General features: G+C 59.3%; 3 protein-coding genes across 5 annotated transcripts in view; 2 read left to right on the top strand and 1 right to left on the bottom strand.

The window, feature by feature from the left end:
• Positions 1-174: 174 nt before the first annotated feature.
• On the top strand, positions 175-8068 carry LOC122385728 (dolichyl-diphosphooligosaccharide--protein glycosyltransferase subunit 1-like). Its single transcript, XM_043374185.1, has 10 exons — positions 175-574; positions 2043-2153; positions 2642-2890; positions 3371-3580; positions 3875-4067; positions 4534-4676; positions 5016-5231; positions 5934-6077; positions 6424-6554; positions 7055-8068. Exons 1-10 carry the CDS (start codon positions 335-337, stop codon positions 7209-7211), a joined length of 1794 nt encoding a protein of 597 aa, XP_043230120.1. The 5' UTR covers positions 175-334; the 3' UTR covers positions 7212-8068.
• A 1109-nt stretch (positions 8069-9177) lies between these two features.
• Positions 9178-18050, bottom strand: part of LOC122385725 (nuclear pore complex protein Nup155-like) — a 30986-nt gene continuing 22113 nt past the window's right edge. For 2 of the 3 annotated variants that reach the window (XM_043374183.1, XM_043374181.1), the window contains exons 2-5: positions 15278-17588; positions 13521-15017; positions 13029-13153; positions 9179-9738 (exon numbers count right to left, since the gene is read on the bottom strand). In XM_043374183.1, coding sequence (XP_043230118.1) covers positions 9528-9738; positions 13029-13153; positions 13521-15017; positions 15278-17578 — 4134 coding nt within the window. In that variant the 5' untranslated portion in view covers positions 17579-17588 and the 3' untranslated portion in view covers positions 9179-9527. Of the gene's footprint in view, positions 9739-13028; positions 13154-13520; positions 15018-15277; positions 17589-18050 lie in introns of all 3 variants that reach the window. The other variant, XM_043374182.1, reaches the window with a different exon arrangement.
• Positions 10960-12093, top strand: LOC122385726 (fatty acid-binding protein-like). Its single transcript, XM_043374184.1, has one exon. The coding sequence runs from the start codon at positions 11032-11034 to the stop codon at positions 11425-11427; it is 396 nt and encodes a 131-aa protein (XP_043230119.1). The 5' UTR covers positions 10960-11031; the 3' UTR covers positions 11428-12093.

The raw sequence follows: 18050 nt of genomic DNA, 5'->3' as shown, positions 1-18050 counted from the left end.
GGTAGAAATTTTTTTGAAAGCAGCGGAGAATGTTGTAACTCCTAGACTCATTATTTGATTATTATTTATTTTTTAATTAAAGATTTTAATAATTTTTTTGCTTAACTTCCTAGAATGAGTATATTCTTGAGGATATCGCTACAATACATATACTAGATTGCCTCGTAGGCACTTGGAATTGCGATAGACAAATATTGCGCACAAGAACCGACCGGCGACCGCTCTCACTGCCGAGGCGGCATGTTGCAGGCGTGAAATATATATTTCGATTAGTTCTTTTTCTTTACGGATTAATTGGTTTTTGCGTAGTTTTCTGGTCGAAGAATTTAACATAATGTTAAAACACGTTTCAAAAGTGGTACAAGTCTTTGCAATCCTTATCGGAGTATCGCTTGTCTCCGGAAGTGGATCTGTAGTTATCAAAAAAGCGGAAAGAACAATTGACATATCTTCTCAGCTCATAAAAGTCAATGCAATCATTACTTATGAAAACAGTGATGCAAAACCGATATCATCAATCCTATTCTCATCTGATCCAGAGTGGAAGGGTGACCTGTCATTCATTGCTGCCAAGGTGAGTGGGCAATTGGCAATTCATGGAATGCATTTGTTGAGCAGGTCTGAAACGCAGTTCACACTTGCCCGTAAGGTCTGCCGGTGACGGGCCCGACACCGTCAAAACGGCCGAATCTGACGGAGCGACGGCCGTCAGGTCGACGGGCATGTGTGAACCGGCAGCGTTTGACGGTCGGCAACAGCTGACTGCGCCGGCGCCGGACCTGACGGCCGTCGCTTTGGAAAGTTCAGCAATGTTCAACTTTTGACGGTGACGGGCCCGTCGGTTTGAATATCTGCGTGTTGGAGGAAGAGGAAAAGGAACGTTCTCATGCAGCATTAAGCTTATATGCATTTTTAAGAGTATTTATACCAATTTCCATCCATTTTTTGAGATGAAAGTGTTTATTACGGCACGATATCTTGAGATTCGATCCCTGATTTAAATCAGCGAACCTATGTGTCTTTCATTTAAATAAAATTGCAGCAATATTTGACATAAAAATGTAAATGCGTGGTATTTTATTTCTGTAATTCAAATAATTTTTTAACCTCTCGGCCTCCCCATCCCCTTCCCCCATCTGCGTCAATCTCGAAAATGGTGCGCCGTTTCTGTCACAATATATGGCAGCCAATGGGAGCTACCAAATCTCAACTTTCGTTTGACGGGCTGCAGGCCGTCAGGTCGACGGTGACGGGCCCGACACCGACAGACTGACGGTCAAGTGTGAACTGCGTGTGACTCATAAGCACAATGGTTCAGCTGGTTCTCAATGATATATCTGAAGAGCATGCTACTTCAAGATACTTAGAACTCACTTTTCAGATTTTCTGGCATCTGCTGTTCCATCATTTCCATTTTTAATCAGGGCAGTCAAATCCTTATGTACCTACCTATGCCTCATGCCCATTGCCCTGTGATCTAGGTGTGATCATCCCCCTTGTCTGACATGAGCAGCTCCTTAAGAGCAGGCCCATGTGTGGTGGGATGACTGTTTGCAGGGTGGCTAGCTGATCCATGTGATGGGCTTATCCCCAGTGAAGGATGAGGTGCCGGCCCAGACCAGGCATTGTCTCCCCCTAATTAAGGGGCCTTACCATACAAAACAATATCCTTGCTGACCACTTTTGGCTGGGAGAGGTGGGAAGAAGAGGAAACAATGTGTAGATTAGAAAGTTTTTCCCCTGCAAATGAATGTGTAAAAGTGTTTGTAATATATGCATGGTGTTGTTCTAAATGTTTTCAGTATGTTTGCCTATCATTAAAATAAGTAGCATACTTAAATACAATACAATTTAACTCCATTCAAAGTAGAATCCTTAGATTTTTTATCCTTAGATATTTTAATGGAATGTGTCAAGTGACAGGTTGTAAATGAATTTATTTGTTATTGAAGGAGATACAAAACTATGAATCATTTTAGACTGTATAAGAGTATATACAATTAAGCATTGACTAACTAGAGGCACATCACCTTATATTGCAGGTTGGCAATGAGGCATTGGATGTGAAGCCTATTGAAATCTCCAGCAAGCCAGGTGTGAAGCATTTCTCTGCCACACTGCCCAAGCCCCTGGCTCAGGGGCAAACAGTCAAGGTATAGTGTTAACTCAAATTCAGATGCATTAAAATCCCACAGCGGCTCTTCTGATGGAGTCTCATTGAGTAACTGTCTTTCTTTTTTATAACATTTTTTTAGCATGTTGAATGATGATGCTAGCTGATGTGTTTCTGAGTTAATGAAGATTGTCAACACATATTTGCTTGAAAAGTGGAATAACTATTTGGCAATAAATAGATGAGTCATATATCTTAACTTCAGCAATGCTGCTTTATCCTTTTTGCATGAATAATAAAATTTGGCTCATGTCTCAAAGTTACACATCTGAGGCCAATATGCTCAGGTATCCCAGTGTTTTTGCTTTGTTTGTTTTCCAATGCTAAAATCCTAATGCAAAATCCAATCCTGTCTTAGGTTGCCCAGCAATTCTGGTTTGTGACTCATATATCTGATTTTGTGATTGGTCTGTTTTACCCTGTCCAGTCAGACATTTTCTCACCTTGTGCCATCACTCTATTTTGCAGGTTGAGGTGGAGAAGGTGTACAGCCATGGCCTGGAGCCGTTCCCGGCAGAGATCAGCCAGGCTGACAAACAGCTGGTCCGCTTCGTGGGCAACCACTACGTGTTCACGCCGTACCCGGTGCAGCAGCAGACCACCAAGGTGCTGCTGGCCTCTGCCAACGTGGAGAGCTACACCAAGCTGAAGCCCAGCCAGCTCACAGACACCACCATCACCCTGGGGCCGTACGAGAACGTACCAGAGTACTCACGGGTGAGTGCACGGCCGCGGCCGGTGCCGTCCGTCGGCAGTGGCCGGGTACCGCGGTGCCGTCTGTCGGCAGTGTCCGGGCAGCGCTGTCTGTCGGCAGTGTCCGGGCGGCGCCGCCTGCCGGTAGTGTATGAAGGGGGCGCCGCCTGTTGGTAGTGGCCGCGGGGTGCTGTCTGTCACTGTTGGCCGGGTGGGGCGCCGCGGGGCGGATACGGCGCTCTGCCGTCAGTGTCCGGGCAGCGCTGTCTGTCGGTAGTGTCCGGACAGCGCTGTCTGTCGGTAGTGGCCGGGCAGCGCTGTCTGTCGGTAGTGGCCGGGCAGCGCTCTCTGCCGTCAGTGTCCGGGCAGCGCTGTCTGTCGGCAGTGACCGCGGGGCGGGTACGGCGCTCTCAGCTGTCGTCAGTGTCCAGATGGCGCGGGCCGGGTCACATTGCTGGTGCGTCTGTCAGTGACTGACTGACCGTCGGTCTGCGGCGCCGACAGAGCGAGCTGGTGGTACACGCCGAGAACAACTCGCCGTTCCTGGCGGTGACGCGGCTGACCCGGCACATCGAGGTCTCCCACTGGGGCTACATCTCCGTCGAGGAGACGGTCGACGTGCGTCACGTGGGCGCCAAGCTGCGCGGCTCCTTCTCGCGCTTCGACTACCAGCGCGAGCACAACAGCGGCGTCTCCAGCGTGCAGCAGTTCAAGGTGGGCGTGGCGGTAGGCCTGGGAGGCGGGACGGACTACTGACCGTGTGTCCGGTTCGTCCGGGAACCGTTTTTCACTGAACTCTGGTCCGAACTGTATGGTATGGTCTGTCCGGAGCGTCAGCTGCTCTAATGCAGTCTGTTACCCTCTAATCACTGAGCTCTGGCCCGAAGTGTCTGATGTGGTCTGCCTTTTCCGTCACGGTCCGGTTCTCACTAAGCCATTGCCCGAAGTGTCTGGTATGGTCTGCCGCTTTCCACCCCGGACCTCTAACCGCTGAGCTGTGTGCGGCAGACGTCGCTGCCGGCCGCCGCCCAGGGCGTCTACTACCGGGACGAGATCGGCAACATCAGCACGTCGCGGATGCGCGTGCTGCCTGACGAGGTGGAGCTGGAGCTGCGGCCGCGCTTCCCGCTGTTCGGCGGCTGGCGCACCCACTACGTGATCGGATACACGGTACCCGTCTACGAGTACCTGTTCCGCAGCGGTGAGCTCCCGACTGGCCACCGCTCACGGGCAGAGGCGACGGTAGAGTTTTTAGCAATTACTGTGCTTCGTTAGTGCTGGCAAGTTATGATCTAATGTATTTAATTTTGCTGGTATTTCATGAAATTCACTTCCTTGGCTCTTGCGGAAAATTATTGTCATCTCTAAGTCATGTTTTTCAGCTGTTTATAAGTGATGCACGACATTTTTCGTGGCTATTATTTTTCCGGTTTAATGTTTTGAATGCAGTGGTAATTTTAGTAGCCTTCACGTCGTTCACCGTATAATTGTTCTGTTTTGTGCGATATGCGGCGAATAATTCCATGCGAAGTTCCTGCTGCGGGCGGACCTGGCGCTCGTTTTCCCCTCGTCCGTGGCCTCGTCCTCTATGTCCGCTCTGAGGTTCTGTATCGTCTCTGTGCGGGTGTATCCGTCTGCTGACGTCTGTCCCATCCGTCCGTGGTTAGGCGAGAACTACGTGCTGAGTATGCGCCTGCTGGACCACGTGTTGGACGACATGGTGGTGGACGAGCTGCAGGTGTCTGTGGTGCTGCCCGAGGGCGCCTCGGACGTGCAGCTGCAGACGCCCTACCCCGTCACACGCCGGCCGGTGAGCGCTGTAGCTGTGTGGTGGGGCCGGGGCGCCGGACTGTGGTCCGCTGCCCTACCGTCCCGCTGACATCGCTGCCTCGACCTGTCTGCTCACATAATGGGTCGATTTATCAATGCCTGCTCTTTATTTCCGATTACCGGTGTCGTGTCTTTACCTCTATCCGTTGCCAACCACCGTGAGACACTGTATCGGTATCTGGCGCTCTGTTCGCTATCCATGACTGAACGAAGAGCACTGTGTGGTGACTGAGACTGCAGCACGGTACGTTCTGGTGTGGGTGACCGTGTGTCGCTGACGTCTCCGGGGCTGATATAACTGTGTCTGACCGCTGCTTAGGACTCTCTGCTGCTGACCTACCTGGACATCACCGGCCGGCCCGTCATCAGCGTCACCAAGACCAACCTGGTGGAGAACCACATCCAGGAGTTCCGCATCGGCTACCGCTTCCCCGTCTGGATGACGGTGCGCGAGCCGCTCATGGTGGTGGTCGCCTTCCTGCTGCTCTTCCTGCTCGTCATCATCTACGTGCGTCTCGACTTCTCCATCAGCCAGGTACGCTCCTCCGCGCGCTGTGAGCCGACTTCTCCATCAGCCAGGTACGCTTCTCCGCGCGCTGGGCACCCCGCACTCAGTTGGCTCGACTTCTCCATCAGCCAGGTACGCTCCTCCGCGCGCTGTGTAAGTACCCCGTACTCAGTCGGCTCGACTTCTCCATCAGCCAGGTACGCTCCTCCGCGCGCTGTGCGTCCCGTCCCAGCGGGCGGTAGCTAGACGTGCGGCCGGCGCCGACCGCTCAGAGTTGTCGCTGGCCCCAGCTGCGTCAGTGGTGGGGTGTAGTGTACGGCTTAGAATCCTCACCAGGCTGACGGATGTTTCCTAAGACGCGCCGGAGACCGCGTGACATCCCGGGAGAGCCGGAGAGTCCGCGGCCAGGTGCCGTTTTCGGCTCACCCAGTGACTGTGTTATCCATTGGCTCATTGTATCTAAAGAAAGTAAGTATGGACAGAGTTTTCCAGAGTGTCTGGTTACGTTGCCCCGCGGGCCGTTCGCCCCAAGCTGCACCGTCCCTGTGCCCGCCGTCCGCCGTTTGCCGCGGCCCGTACCGTCCTAGCTGTGCCCGCCCGCCGTTGGCCCCGAGCCGCCGGTGCTCGTGTGACCGTTGTCTGTTTGTGCCGCGTGCCGCCGGTGCTCGTGTGACCGTTGGCCGGGGGCCGCCGGTGCTCGTGTGACCGTTGCCTGTTTGTGCCGCGCAGGAGGAGGGCTCGGCCGTCCGTGAGAAGGTGGCCAGTCTGTGTGACAAGGTGCGCGCGCACCACGACACGCGCTGCGGCCTCTACCAGAACATGGAGGACAGCATCGCCAAGGCCAAGACCAGCAAGGACACCGGCGCACTCCAGGTAACTGTGGCCAGCCCCGGCGGTAGTAGGACATGATTCCTACGTGAAACATGTTTTTTTTTCTGATACCCTTAAGAAGTTTTCAAGGCCTTATTAGAGCAATGTATGATCAGTGGTTAGTGGCTACGAATTGTTATGTAGCTACGGAACTTTTTAGCGAGATATACATAAAATTTCGTCTAGTTTTTTTGAGAATGCGAACGGTTTACCTTCCGGCTTCTCTTGGTTCAGTCACCTAGCACCACTGTGTGAGTTACACGGACGGGTAGGCGAGGTCGGGCCGGTGTCTGTGGGCTGTGGCGGCTCCGGCCGCTCGCCCGGCTCTAATCCGTCCGTGTGTCGACAGGCGATTGTGAAGACGCTAAGCGCCGGTCTGAAGTCGGAGGCGGCTGCCATCGCCGGCCTGCAGGAGCAGATCCGCGCCGACGGGGCGGCAGAGACCGCCGAGCGGATCGCCGAGCTGCAGCGGCAGGACAAGTGAGTGGTGCGGCGGCCGGGCCGGGCCGGACGGCAGTAGGCCGGGCCGGACCGGACGGCAGTAGGCCCGGACCGGACCGGACGGCGGTGGGCCGGACCGGACCGGACGGCAGTGGGCCGCACCGGACCGGTCTGAGGTGCCGCAGCTGTCAGTGCGGGTACCGGCGCTGGCACACGCACTCAGGCTCATAATGCGGTTGGGCAAACAGCGACTTAATGGGGACGCCACGCGTTGAAGCGGTCTGCGAGATCAGACGCGAGATGTTTGCATGGTTAATATTTGTTGTGTCCGATACTAGCATAGATATTCATATTTACCACCTGACAGCCTCTGTGCGTGGCCCTGTAGGTTGCGGGGGAGGGGCTCGGTTCCTGGTTCTTTGTCGTCATTTTGCTGCGGGTATAACTTACCATGCCGCAATTATATATAATGTATGCTCCTTCACCGTGCTGTATGCACGTCGCTGCTCTGACGCCGCGCCGTCCGTCCGTGTTCTCAGGACGCTGCGCGAGCACCTGACGCAGCACGCCACCATCGCCGAGCGCCTGCTGGCCGGCAAACTGGCCAAGCCGCCGTTCGTCGAGCAGGAGGCGCAGCTCAACCGCAAGAAGGAGGAGGCCGTCCAGCGGATGGAGGCCGTCGTGGCGTCCCTGTAGACGCCGCCGCCGCCGCCGCCGGGCCGAGTCGCTCAGAGACTCGCTCGCCGGCCGGAGGAGTCAGAGTCGTGGAGAGACTCACTCGCCGGCCGGCCGAGTCAGAGTCGCTCGCCGGCCGGCCGAGTCAGTGCCGGAGCGCGGTGCGGAGGCGCGGCCCGCACCGGCCTGTGGACCGCTCGGGGATCCGCCGAGGACTGTCTGCGGGCGGCCCACACCTGCCGCGGACCTGTCAGTGGGAGCGGCGGCCGCCTCCTCAGTGTGTCCACTGCCTGCCTGTCGCCCGCCATGTGCGCTGGTGTTTGTGTGCCTGTGTGTGTCCGGTCAGAGGCGCGTTTTCGTTACCCCGTTGGGTGAGGGAGTTCTGTGTGTGTGCGTGTGCGCCTCACTGGCCACCCTGGCGCCGGGGAGGTGGAGTGAGGGCGTGGGTTCCTCCGCCGCGCCGGGCGGTGGAAACTGGGGCGACCATCAGTGCACCGCACGATCACAGCACTCTAAAATCCCCGGTCCTAATGTGAACGTACAGTCAATTTTGTTAGCGGGGTGTCTGGTGTATCGATTTTCTAACCAATCCTAGATTGCCGGCGCGATGTGGTGATTGGGCGGTGTGGTGTGCCGGGGGGGGGGGGCGCCGGCCGCCCGTCACCAGCACCGCACCAGCGTCCGCCGCCGGCGGGCGAGCTCTCAAACGGCCTGTGGTACGCTCCTCGCTGAGAGGGCTGGGAGCGGGTGTGTGTGTGTGGGGTGGGGTGGCCGCCGCAGCGTCGGCGCCCGGGCGGGCTGTCCGCCGGGACAGGCGCCGCGCCGGAGCCACTTCAAACTTGTGCTGTTCTTTTTAATACACATTCCCACGGCCTGGTGACGAGTTTTCCACAGTGAAGCGTCGGCTCCGGCCATCTTGGAAGTGTCGTTTCACAAGTCAAAATACTGACAAATATGGGGTCCAAAACACAGCTAGTGTATGTGTGGTGGTAGAAGCAGAAGTTGTGGGCTAACTGTTCGGCACGCCTAAATGCTGACACGCGATACTGGTGTCCGAAAATACACGTGCATATTTACCTCAGAATGTGCATGACTGGCTCGACCGAGGTTCGATAGTCGTCACTCGTCAGTCGCCGGTCGGAGACGCAGCATGACTCGGTCGTGTGAATCGCCGTGGGTTTCCCCGGCCGGCGCATCTGAATTCTGATCGATGTCATGCCACACTGGGCGGAAATCAAGCGCGGATCCACCTTTCACGGCAGAGCTCAGCCGCCCGGACCACGGCGCCAAAGGGTGTAGCCCTCAGGCCACAGCATCCTTTCATTCCTTTCTCTCCAGCTTCGTCTTTGTCAGACACGGCTTTGTAAGCAGACATGTATGTAGCCTCTCGCATGTCTGTGACATTAGCGGAACTTGCCGTAAATACAGCCCTTTTGTTCCGTTCTTCAGAACCACAGAGGAGTCGTTGACACAGACGTGGTCGTAAGCTGGCGCTGGTGCTCCTCTGATACCAGTGTTCCCAGTTTGGCAAACGAGTCTGGAACTGTCGTGACAGGAGCTCGCTATTCAACCATTCTGGAAACCTATTCACACCGATTACGGAAAACGGGTGCTCGTTTGATGACGGCTGACTTCAACAACATGAGGCATGAATTGAGGTCAAGGTCTATGCAGTACCCAAGCAGTACCTATGCACGTCGGATACTATTTGCAATACAAGCAGATAGGGGGAAAAGTAAAAGGGTTCGGAAGCTGGAATACTGTGTGTGTGTGCGTGTTCTTTTACATTCACCCTAGCATTTAGTGGACCTAAGAACCCAGGAACACCAGAAAGCGTGTCACTACGACACTGCAGCAGCAGCGTCGGGTGATACCTTCACTAGTGTCTTGTTCGGATGGGACGGCCACCTGTTCTGGAACGGCGTCGAACGATCCGCGGCCCAGGCGACCGACTACTGGCGAAACAGGTAGGCACTGCACACACTGGCGAAAGGTAAACATTGGTTTATTTTCTCCACAAGCCGAGACCTTCGCATTAATGGGACACAAGCAGCAGCATTTCGCCCACAGTGATACAGGAGGACCCCCTCCAAAGGACTCTCCTCTTTACCCACTCCGCGGAGCAGGTCACGGTCGAAACGGTCAGCCCAAATCGACACATGGCTGAATGGCTGACATCTACCACACCCCACAGCGGGATTCTCCACCTGACTCGTCTGTCCGCTGGCTGGCGGTGTGCCGCCGTACCACGGTCTGCCCGTCTGACGCGAGCCGCGGCCAGGAAGCTCCGGATCCCGCAGAGCTGCGGCGCTGTCCCCGGCGGGCCGCGCCGCGCCATCACCGGCGCGCCGGGGACCTGCCCAGGCCCAGGCCCAGCGCGCCCAGGCCGCTCGAGTCGGCAGCGGCCGGCGCCTGGCGCAGCCGCTCCAGCGCCGCCTTGGTGTCCTTGAGCCGGGCGGCCAGCAGGCCGGCGTCCGGGTCCGAGCTGGCGCGCAGATCCGTCAGGTAGCTGGCCAGCTGGTCCTGGCACGTGCTGATGAAGGCGCGCCTGCCGAGCGGAGGCGGGGAGACGGTCAGAGGCGGCCGGCAGTCAGTCAGTGGAATGGCAGACAGTCACAGGCGGCCGGCGGTCGGGCACCGGATGTGGCGCCCACGTCATCGGCGTCAGGTCACACAGACATGTCAGTAATCAAACAACCACTTTTGCGAATCGGTACTGGCACTAGCAGTGCCCCGTCTTACAAGTTTGATGAATGAATACCATGCAGCACGTGTATTTTCGTGATCCATCTTTTTCAGACTGTTTAAAGACAATATCGTAGGAAAACGTTTCCGGGTACTTCTCTTGGTAAGCACTACGAATCTTAGCCAGAGAGGCTTACGGAGCGGATATTTGGTGACAAATTCGCATGCCGCTAGCTCCCGGTGTGCCTGAAATAATCGACGAAAACAACACAGTAAAAGGGCTTGCTTGAAAATTGGATTAGGTAAAATTATGATAAAATTCATTTCACTAAAAGCACAAATTTTCAGTGCGTCGATTTCTGTAACCTTTAGTTGTAGGTACGGGGACCCGCAGTTGCTACTGTACACGAACCCCAACTCTAGCCGTTTGTCCTGTCCAGTAATAGCCGATAACATTGATATCGACTACCGGTCCCTGTATAAGAGCAGCTGAGGTTTTCTGTGCGTGCCCTCTGACAGCTTATCGTTGTTCCCTGTGAGGGTGCTGGGACAATTTACTCAGGGTCGCTGTACAGAAGCAACTGCGGGTCCCCGTACCCTGCCCTCATCTCTCCCTTCCCGATTCTGATTGATGAGCCGAGCGCTTTGGTCGGGGTCAGCAGTAGAGCAGCTGAACAGTGACCACCACATTGAACAGCTTCAGGACTGATCACTCACCGCGAGTGGCTAGCCGGGAAGGGAGGGAGAGAGGGGAGGGCGACAGTCAGCGTGACCGAGCGACTGCCAATTGGAGCCGACCATCCCGCACTGCCCACAGAGTTGATAACGGCGATGGCGCGGTAGACAAACAAAAACAGCACCGTCTCTCTGCTCGGCTGATAGTGCCCGTGTGATCAGACGGCCAATGGCGGCCGCCGCGGGGGCGCGGTCGGCCCGGTCCGCGTTCCGGCCAGTCAGCACACGCCTGCTAAACGCTCCGCCGCCGCAGTTTGGCCGGTGCGCCGATAGCGCGCCCTCCCCCCCCATCCTCCCTCCACACACAACAGCGGCCGGCGCGCGGCGATAAAGGTGGGCGCCGGCCGGCGCGGCCCGCAGTCTCAGTCGTGCCACCGATCGCCGCTCCTCACCGCCACTCGCTACCCGACGCACCGCCGCCATGCCCGACTACAACGGCGTCTACAAGCTGGTCTCCTCAGAGAACTTTGACGAGTTCCTGAAGGCCATGGGCCTCAACATGCTGATGCGCAAGGCGGCGACGTCCGGCACGTCCACCATCACCGTCAGCGTCAGCGGCGACCACTGGAAGCTGAAGCAGGACAACAAGGTCCGCTCCAACGAGATGGAGTTCGACATCGGCGTGCCGCGCGAGGTCAAGACCCTCACCGGCAAGACGGCCACCACGGTGGTGACCAAGGAGGGCGACACGCTGCTGGAGCGCCGCTCCGGCGACGGCAAGCAGCCAGAGGTGGTGCGCCACTTCACCGACTCGCAGCTCACTGTCACCATGAAACTGGACGGAGTGACCGCCGTCAGGGTCTTCCAGAAACAGTGACGGAGCAGCCGATACCCAGGGTGTTCCGCAAACAGTGACGGAGCAGCACCCCTCCGATACCCACGGTGTTCCGCGAACAGGGACCACCGTCAGACTGTTGGACAATCGGTGACCGCCATCCGGGGGTTGGGGAGAGAGTGACGGACGCTGCGCCTGGCACTCCGTCAGCGGATTCAGCAGCGGATGACTGACGGACACAGGCGCGGGGTACTCCGGGAGCTGACGGGCTCAGTGTCGCGGCAACGTCCGTGTCGCGGCGTCCCCTGTCCGAACCGAGCGGACCTGGCTCGGTACCCAAAGTGACCGTATGGCCCCTCCGGGGGCAGTGACCATTCGCCCGCTCCAAGCCAGTGGGGCAGTGACCATCGACGTGATTTGAGTCGGGACCAGCGGCATTGCTTGGTAAAAATTTGGCGACAACAGCCGTAGCTGAGGTCGTTATGACACACAGTCATTGGTGTTCGCACTTTGCAGGGGAATAACTGTAGTATTTAATTATGCATTATTTAACGTTCCAGTTGAATTCAACTCTGCAGACAGCTGGGAGGCTGTGAATCGGATGTGCGGAATGCGGAGACACGATTATTGATGGATGCTGGATTCATGTTATATGTGTCTCGTAAATACATAGCTACATGTGCCGTAAATACACAGCTGCACGTGCTATTGACTGGACCATAACTACACCGTCACAAAACATGAAACGAACACTGTATATCGAGTACTGAGTAACGTTAGTCCCGGCATGAAGGCTTGCAGCAATCTACCTTTCACACGTGGTAGATGGTGGAAGCGGATTCCGTCAATGGATTGCGGAACAACATTGGCAAATGCTGAGTAAAGAGAAGGTACTCCGCAGTCCGCACCCCGCAAGAGCGTCAGACTGAATAGAACCGGAGCTCGGTAGGCCTGAGCCCATCAGCCACCGAGCTACCAGTGACGGATCGTCTATAGCGTGTGCTAAAATATATAAATAAGCGAAGAAACAAGGAAAACACTTACCAGTAAGCTTACATCAGTACCCACCCATCTATCACTCTAAGCCAGAGTGAGTGCTTCCTAAAATCCCTCGCGGCTCCTAAAAACTGCATAGTCATCCAGGTACGGCAGGAACACCGGACGGAAACGCGATAGCCACGGGGCGCCTATCGCACAGCGATTACGGCTGCGGGGGGAGACATTCAGCCGGGCCGCCGGGCGCCACCTGCGCTCCAGACACACAGTGGCGGGATGGTATTCACGCGGCACAAATAAGCGATACAGACAGAGTCTGACGGAAACGATTACCGAGCCCAGCAGCACTCTGATGGAAACAGAAACCGATAAAAATAACATAATTTCACGCCTGATTAGTGTGGCCTGGGCGTTTGTGCTCCGACCGGGAGCGGTCTGCACCTGTCTCTGGTGTTGGGAGCGGTCCGTATGTAGCTACCGTCTCTGGTGTTCGGAGCGGTCCGTATGTAGGTACCGTCTCTGGTGTTGGGAGCGGTCCGTTTGTATCGTCTCTGGTGTTGGGAGCGGTCCGTACGTGCCACGGAGTCCGGCCGGGAGGTTATCGTACCTTTCTCTGGCGGCCAGAGTCCGGCCGGGGGTTACCGTACCTGTCTCTGGCGGCCACCGAGTCCGGCCGCTCGCTGAACCGGGAAATGATCCAGTGAATGGCCTGGAGGAGGTGCTGCGGTCGGCGCAGGTCCGTCCACATCGGGTCATCCTGGCTGTACAGCGACTGAAACACAGTTCACACCGGGTCATCCTGGCTGTACAGCGACTGAAACACAGTCCACACCGGGTCATCCTGGCTGTACAGCGACTGAAACACAGTTCACACCGGGTCATCCTGGCTGTACACCGACTGAAACACAGTTAACAAAATAGTCACAACATAAAGTCTGCTGAGGGACTTTTTACAAAGATTTCACAATTGCATGGCGATTTCAGCTGAGCATAGGACATAGGTGAGTAGTGAGTACCCTAAAATTTCCACCGACGCGAGCGACTGAAACACGGTCTACAGCGGGCCACCCCAGCCTCAGCGCACAGTCACTACTCACTAGTCATTACTGGTTCCCTCTGGCCCGGCGGCTCGGTCTTACCTGGTACACAGAGAGCAGCTCGGGTAGCGACACGCCCGCCTCGGCCAGCGCGGCGGCCGCCCACTCGGGCGGCGTCATCGAGTGTCGGCACGAGTGCTCCTCCAGGTGGCGGACGATGGTGTCCAGCGGACAGTAGGCCGGCTGGCCGCGGTACTCGCGCGCCAGCTCCGTGACGGCCGGCGCCGCCGCCTCCGCCGAGCCGGCCTGCTGCAGCAGCGCCGCCAGCAGCCGGCGCCACAGGTCGCGCACCAGCGCCGCGTCCCGGTGCCCGGCGCACACCACGATGGCCAGCTGGCAGCGCGCCAGGCCCAGCCGCTCGCACAGACTGTACAGCGCCGTCACGTCCAGCAGGTCGGCGTTGAGCCGGGTCTCGGCCTCTGGCGAGCGGCCGCGCGCCGCCTCCAACACGCGCCACTGCACGCGCGCCACCTCCACCTTCTCCTCCAGCTCGTGCAGGAACTCGCCCTGCGAGGCGGCCGCCGCTACCTGCATCTGGCTCGACTTGACGCAGAGCACGGCGCGCGCCAGGTACTCGATGCGCCGCGCCAGGTCTACGTCGGTGCCGTGCCGCTCGGCCAGCTTGGCCAGCACCTTGGCCGCCGCCAGGTGGTTGCCGCTGCGCTCGTAGTGCTTCCAGAGCAGGTCGAGCATCTGGACGCCGGGCGCGGCGCCCGAGCTGCGCGTCAGGAACGGCTCGATGTACGGGGACCTGACCTGCAGCAGCCGCTCCGACATGCCCTCCACCACCATCCAGTTGTAGACGGCCACGTGCAGCAGCTCGTCGCGCGACTTGAGCACGGCGTCGATGACGCGCTCTGCCTGGCGCTGCGCCTGCTGCGGCTGGTCGGCCGGCTCGGCGGCCGGCGGCGCGCCCGGCCGCGCCGGCACCGGCGACTGACGCTGGCCGTGCGAGGCGCGCACCAGCGCTGACAGCATCTCCAGCACCACCGTGTAGCACTCGTCGCGCTCGCGGAACGCCTGGCGGCCCTGCAGGTCCTCGGCCGGCTCTCCGTTGCGGTAGTAGTGCAGCGCCACCTCCTGGGGGTCTCGTTTCTCGGCGGCGGCCAGCACCAGCTCCACGACACCCTCGTAGTCGTGCGCCGCCTGGAACTGCTGGCAGACGGCCGCCAACTGCAGCTGGCCCGCCACACGCTTAGCCAGCGCCAGTGCCTCGCCCAGCAGTCGCTGCCGCTCCGACGGCGAGCTGGCGTTGCGCGCGGCCATCAGTTTCTCGCTGGCCTGCGAGCTGATGGCGTCCTCCTCCCTGAAGACGGCCGGCGCCAGTGCGCGCAGCTGCGCCGACACGGCCTCCGTGCTGCCGTTGTCGCTCAGGTAGCGTCCGATGAGCGCGGCGATCAGCTGGGTGCACATGGTGCGGCCCGACAGCGTGAGGTCGCGGAACGTCATGAGCCGCAGCGCCGACTGGTCCTCCCTGCTCAGAGCCTCCGTCACCACGTGCGTCTGGTGGTCGGTGACAATCTTCACCAGTCCCAGCACCTGCCCAACGGAGGGGGAAAACTACCGTCAACGCTCCGGGTTACACAAGAAAGGATAATTATCAAATAAACTATTGCTTCTTCGGCACAAGTGGAAAAGGTGAAAGACTAAAATTGTTCAGAAAAATAAATCACCCATTAGACTTCTTGCGCTTAATTAGCAACACATTTACTGAGAAGATGCAATTAAGAAATTCAACTGTAAATAGAGTTGATCAATCCACACATTCGCCGTAATGATTCTGCGGCGGTGCGTCGTACCTGTCTGGTGTAGGCGATCAGCTCGCGCAGGTGGAGCAGGCTCTGTCGCTCGGCCTGCAGCGCCTGCTGGTGGTGTAGGTGGTGGCCGCGGCCGGCCGCCATCCGGCCGCCCTCGTCCTGCTCCAGGTACGAGTTCATGCGCTGCTGCAGCTGCTGCGTGCTCACCGTGTCGGCGAACGGCGGCTGCAGCGGCGAGTGGCGCTGCAGCAGCCGGCTCAGCAGCTCCAGCTGACCGCTCAGCCAGCCCAGCTCCTCCGAGCTGGCCGCCGACACCAGGTGCACCTGGCCCGGCCCAGGCGAGAACTCGCGCACCACGCGGCTCGCCCAGACGGGCCGCAGCAGGCGCGCCGCGTACAGGTACAGGCCGTCGTGTTTACCCGAGAACAGCACCTCGGCCGGCGCCGCCGCCAGCGACGTGTCCGGAGAGACGGCCGCCGAGAGCGCCGGCGGCGGCGAGCCGGCCGCGAACGGCGCCGGCCGGCTCGGCTGCGGCGTCGACACCTGCTGCGGGTGGAAGCTGGCGCCCAGCAGGCTGGTCGAGTGCGGCGAGGACGGGTGACCGGCGCCGGCCGGCGGCGCCACCACCTGCGGCTCGCCGCCGTACAGCAGGAAGGCGCGCTCCGCCCAGGCCGCCAGCTGGGCGTCCTGCGGCGCGTCCGAGCACGCCAGGATCAGACACGTGGCGCACGCCTGCGCCTCCGTGTGCAGCGTGAAGAAGGCGCGCACGGCGTCCGAGTCGGGCCGGCCGGCGTCCTCGAGCAGGGCGCGCAGCTGGTCGACGGGCCGCAGCTGCTCCAGCACCTGGACGCCGCGCGTCGAGAGCGCCACGTAGCGGCGCGGCAGGCGCGCGTGCTGGGTGACCACCAGCGGCGGCCGCGGCGCGCCGGCCGGCTCGCAGCGCACCAGCGGCCGCTCCGGCAGCGGCTGCAGCGCCCACGTGTGCCAGTCGAGCGCCAGCGTGCTCTGCAGCTCGGTCAGCTGGCCGGCCGCCGGGAAGGCGTCGCCGCTGAGCAGCCAGAGCACGTCCAGCTCCTCCGACTGGGCGGCCACCAGGAGCGCCGTGCCGTCCGAGTAGCGCGCCATGTGCAGCGCCGCCGGCCGCTGTGTGGCGTTGGCCGCGAACCCGGGCGGCAGCCGGATGTGGCGCAGCTGCAGCGAGGTGGGCCGGCCGCCGGCCGTCGGCGCCGTGCTGAAGTAGAGCCGCACGCCGGCGCCCGTGGTGACCACCAGCTGGACGTGCGCCGACTCGGCGGCCGTCACCGGCGATATGTCCAGCACCGGCCGGAAGTTGGACGGGTCCACCGTGCGCGCCACGCCCTCGGCCGCCTGCACGATCGAGAACTGCGACAGCGCCGCCACACGCACCGTCTGCTGGCCGTCGTCGCCGAGGTCGTACACCTGGACGGTGCCCTTCTCGGAGCGCGTGTAGAGCACATTGCGGGAGGCGTCCACCTGCAGCTGCAGCAGCGGGTCCTCGTCCGAGAAGGCGGCGGACAGGAACGTCGGCACCAGCACCGACAGCGCGCTCGACGAGTGGTTGATCTTGCGGCAGCGGCGCGAGAACCAGCTCTCGGTGGCCTGGTAGACGAGCTCGTACAGGCAGCCGTCCTTGGCGCCCAGGAAGACGCGGCCGGACGGCGTGCCCACCACCGTCGTCACGTACGCGCCGTCGCTGGCGATCGAGAACAGCGGCTCGGGCAGCACGTGCATCTCGGCCGGACCGCCGGGCGCCGCCGGCCGCGACATGGTCACGCCGAGCAGCACGATCTCGAGCGGCGTGGCCAGGCAGAGCAGGTGCTGGATGTGCGCCTGGAAGACGCCCGGCCGCGGCCGCACCAGGCCCACGGCCAGGATCGTCTCGCTGAGGCCGTCGTAGTAGGCCAGGTTGGCGCCCGTCTCGAAGAGCCACACGTAGATGTCATTGTCGATGGTGAGCCAGGCGCGGTCCAGCTCGGGGAACAGGCCCATCATGCAGTTGCACTGCAGGTGGTTGAAGTGCTCCACCAGCTCGGCGGGCAGCGGCACCTTTTTGCCGGCGCTGATCTGGCGCAGGCCGAGCCCGCCGCGGCCGCCGGCGGCACCCAGGCTCGGGTAGTCGGCCTCGTGCAGGCCACTGACGGTCGGGCACGGCTGGCTGCCGATGCGCAGCCGGTCGGCCAGGCTGGGGAACTGCGTGTCGGCCGCCAGCAGGCGCTCCAGCGTGGCGCCGGCGGCCGACAGGGCCTCCTGGAGGCCGGCACCGGCCGGCGCCAGCGGCCGCCCGCCAGAGAACGACATACTCACCGCCGGGCTGGCCGGCATCGCGCGCCGCCTGGAACGGCGCCGGGCGGCGTCAGCTGCCAGGCCGACAGCACAGCACAGCACAGCACAGCAGCGAATCAAATGGACTCACCTACTGGATGGGGGCAGCTGGGCATCCTAATTGACAAATCTTCAAGTTATTGAGTGGACGACGGACGTGCCTGCAAGACATAATCTGTCTATTTGCAGTGGCCATTGGAGTGACTAGAAATCTGCACATCCATCACAGAGAATAATAGCTACTTTTTCAATACTGACAGCTGATGTTTTACTTGGCTTAACTTGGCAACTACACTAGTAGTGATCTGAATTTCAAGCTCTAAGTAAGAAAACTTGTTCAATTAGGATCTTATTTATAAGGCACAAGCATCTGAACCTGATGTTATTATAGACAACCTTTCTTACACTTGCAGCTGACTAGTTTCACATGAAATAATAAGCTTAACATCTTAACCCTATTCCTGGCGGGCTC

This window comes from Amphibalanus amphitrite, unplaced genomic scaffold (genome assembly GCF_019059575.1).
Source record: "Amphibalanus amphitrite isolate SeventyFive unplaced genomic scaffold, NRLGWU_Aamphi_draft 000228F_arrow, whole genome shotgun sequence".
NCBI lineage: Eukaryota > Metazoa > Arthropoda > Thecostraca > Balanomorpha > Balanidae > Amphibalanus > Amphibalanus amphitrite.
This window is presented reverse-complemented; position numbering and strand designations above follow the sequence as displayed.

What these genes read in the sequence shown, in the direction of transcription:
- LOC122385726 (XM_043374184.1), top strand. Translation starts at nt 11,032, where the DNA reads ATGCCCGACTACAACGGCGTCTACAAGCTGGTCTCCTCAGAGAACTTT.
- LOC122385728 (XM_043374185.1), top strand. Translation starts at nt 335, where the DNA reads ATGTTAAAACACGTTTCAAAAGTGGTACAAGTCTTTGCAATCCTTATC. An exon ending in ACGTACCAGAGTACTCACGG is followed by an intron (nt 2,891 to 3,370) that starts GTGAGTGCACGG and finishes CGGCGCCGACAG; the next exon opens with AGCGAGCTGGTGGTACACGC. An exon ending in AGGACACCGGCGCACTCCAG is followed by an intron (nt 6,078 to 6,423) that starts GTAACTGTGGCC and finishes GTGTGTCGACAG; the next exon opens with GCGATTGTGAAGACGCTAAG.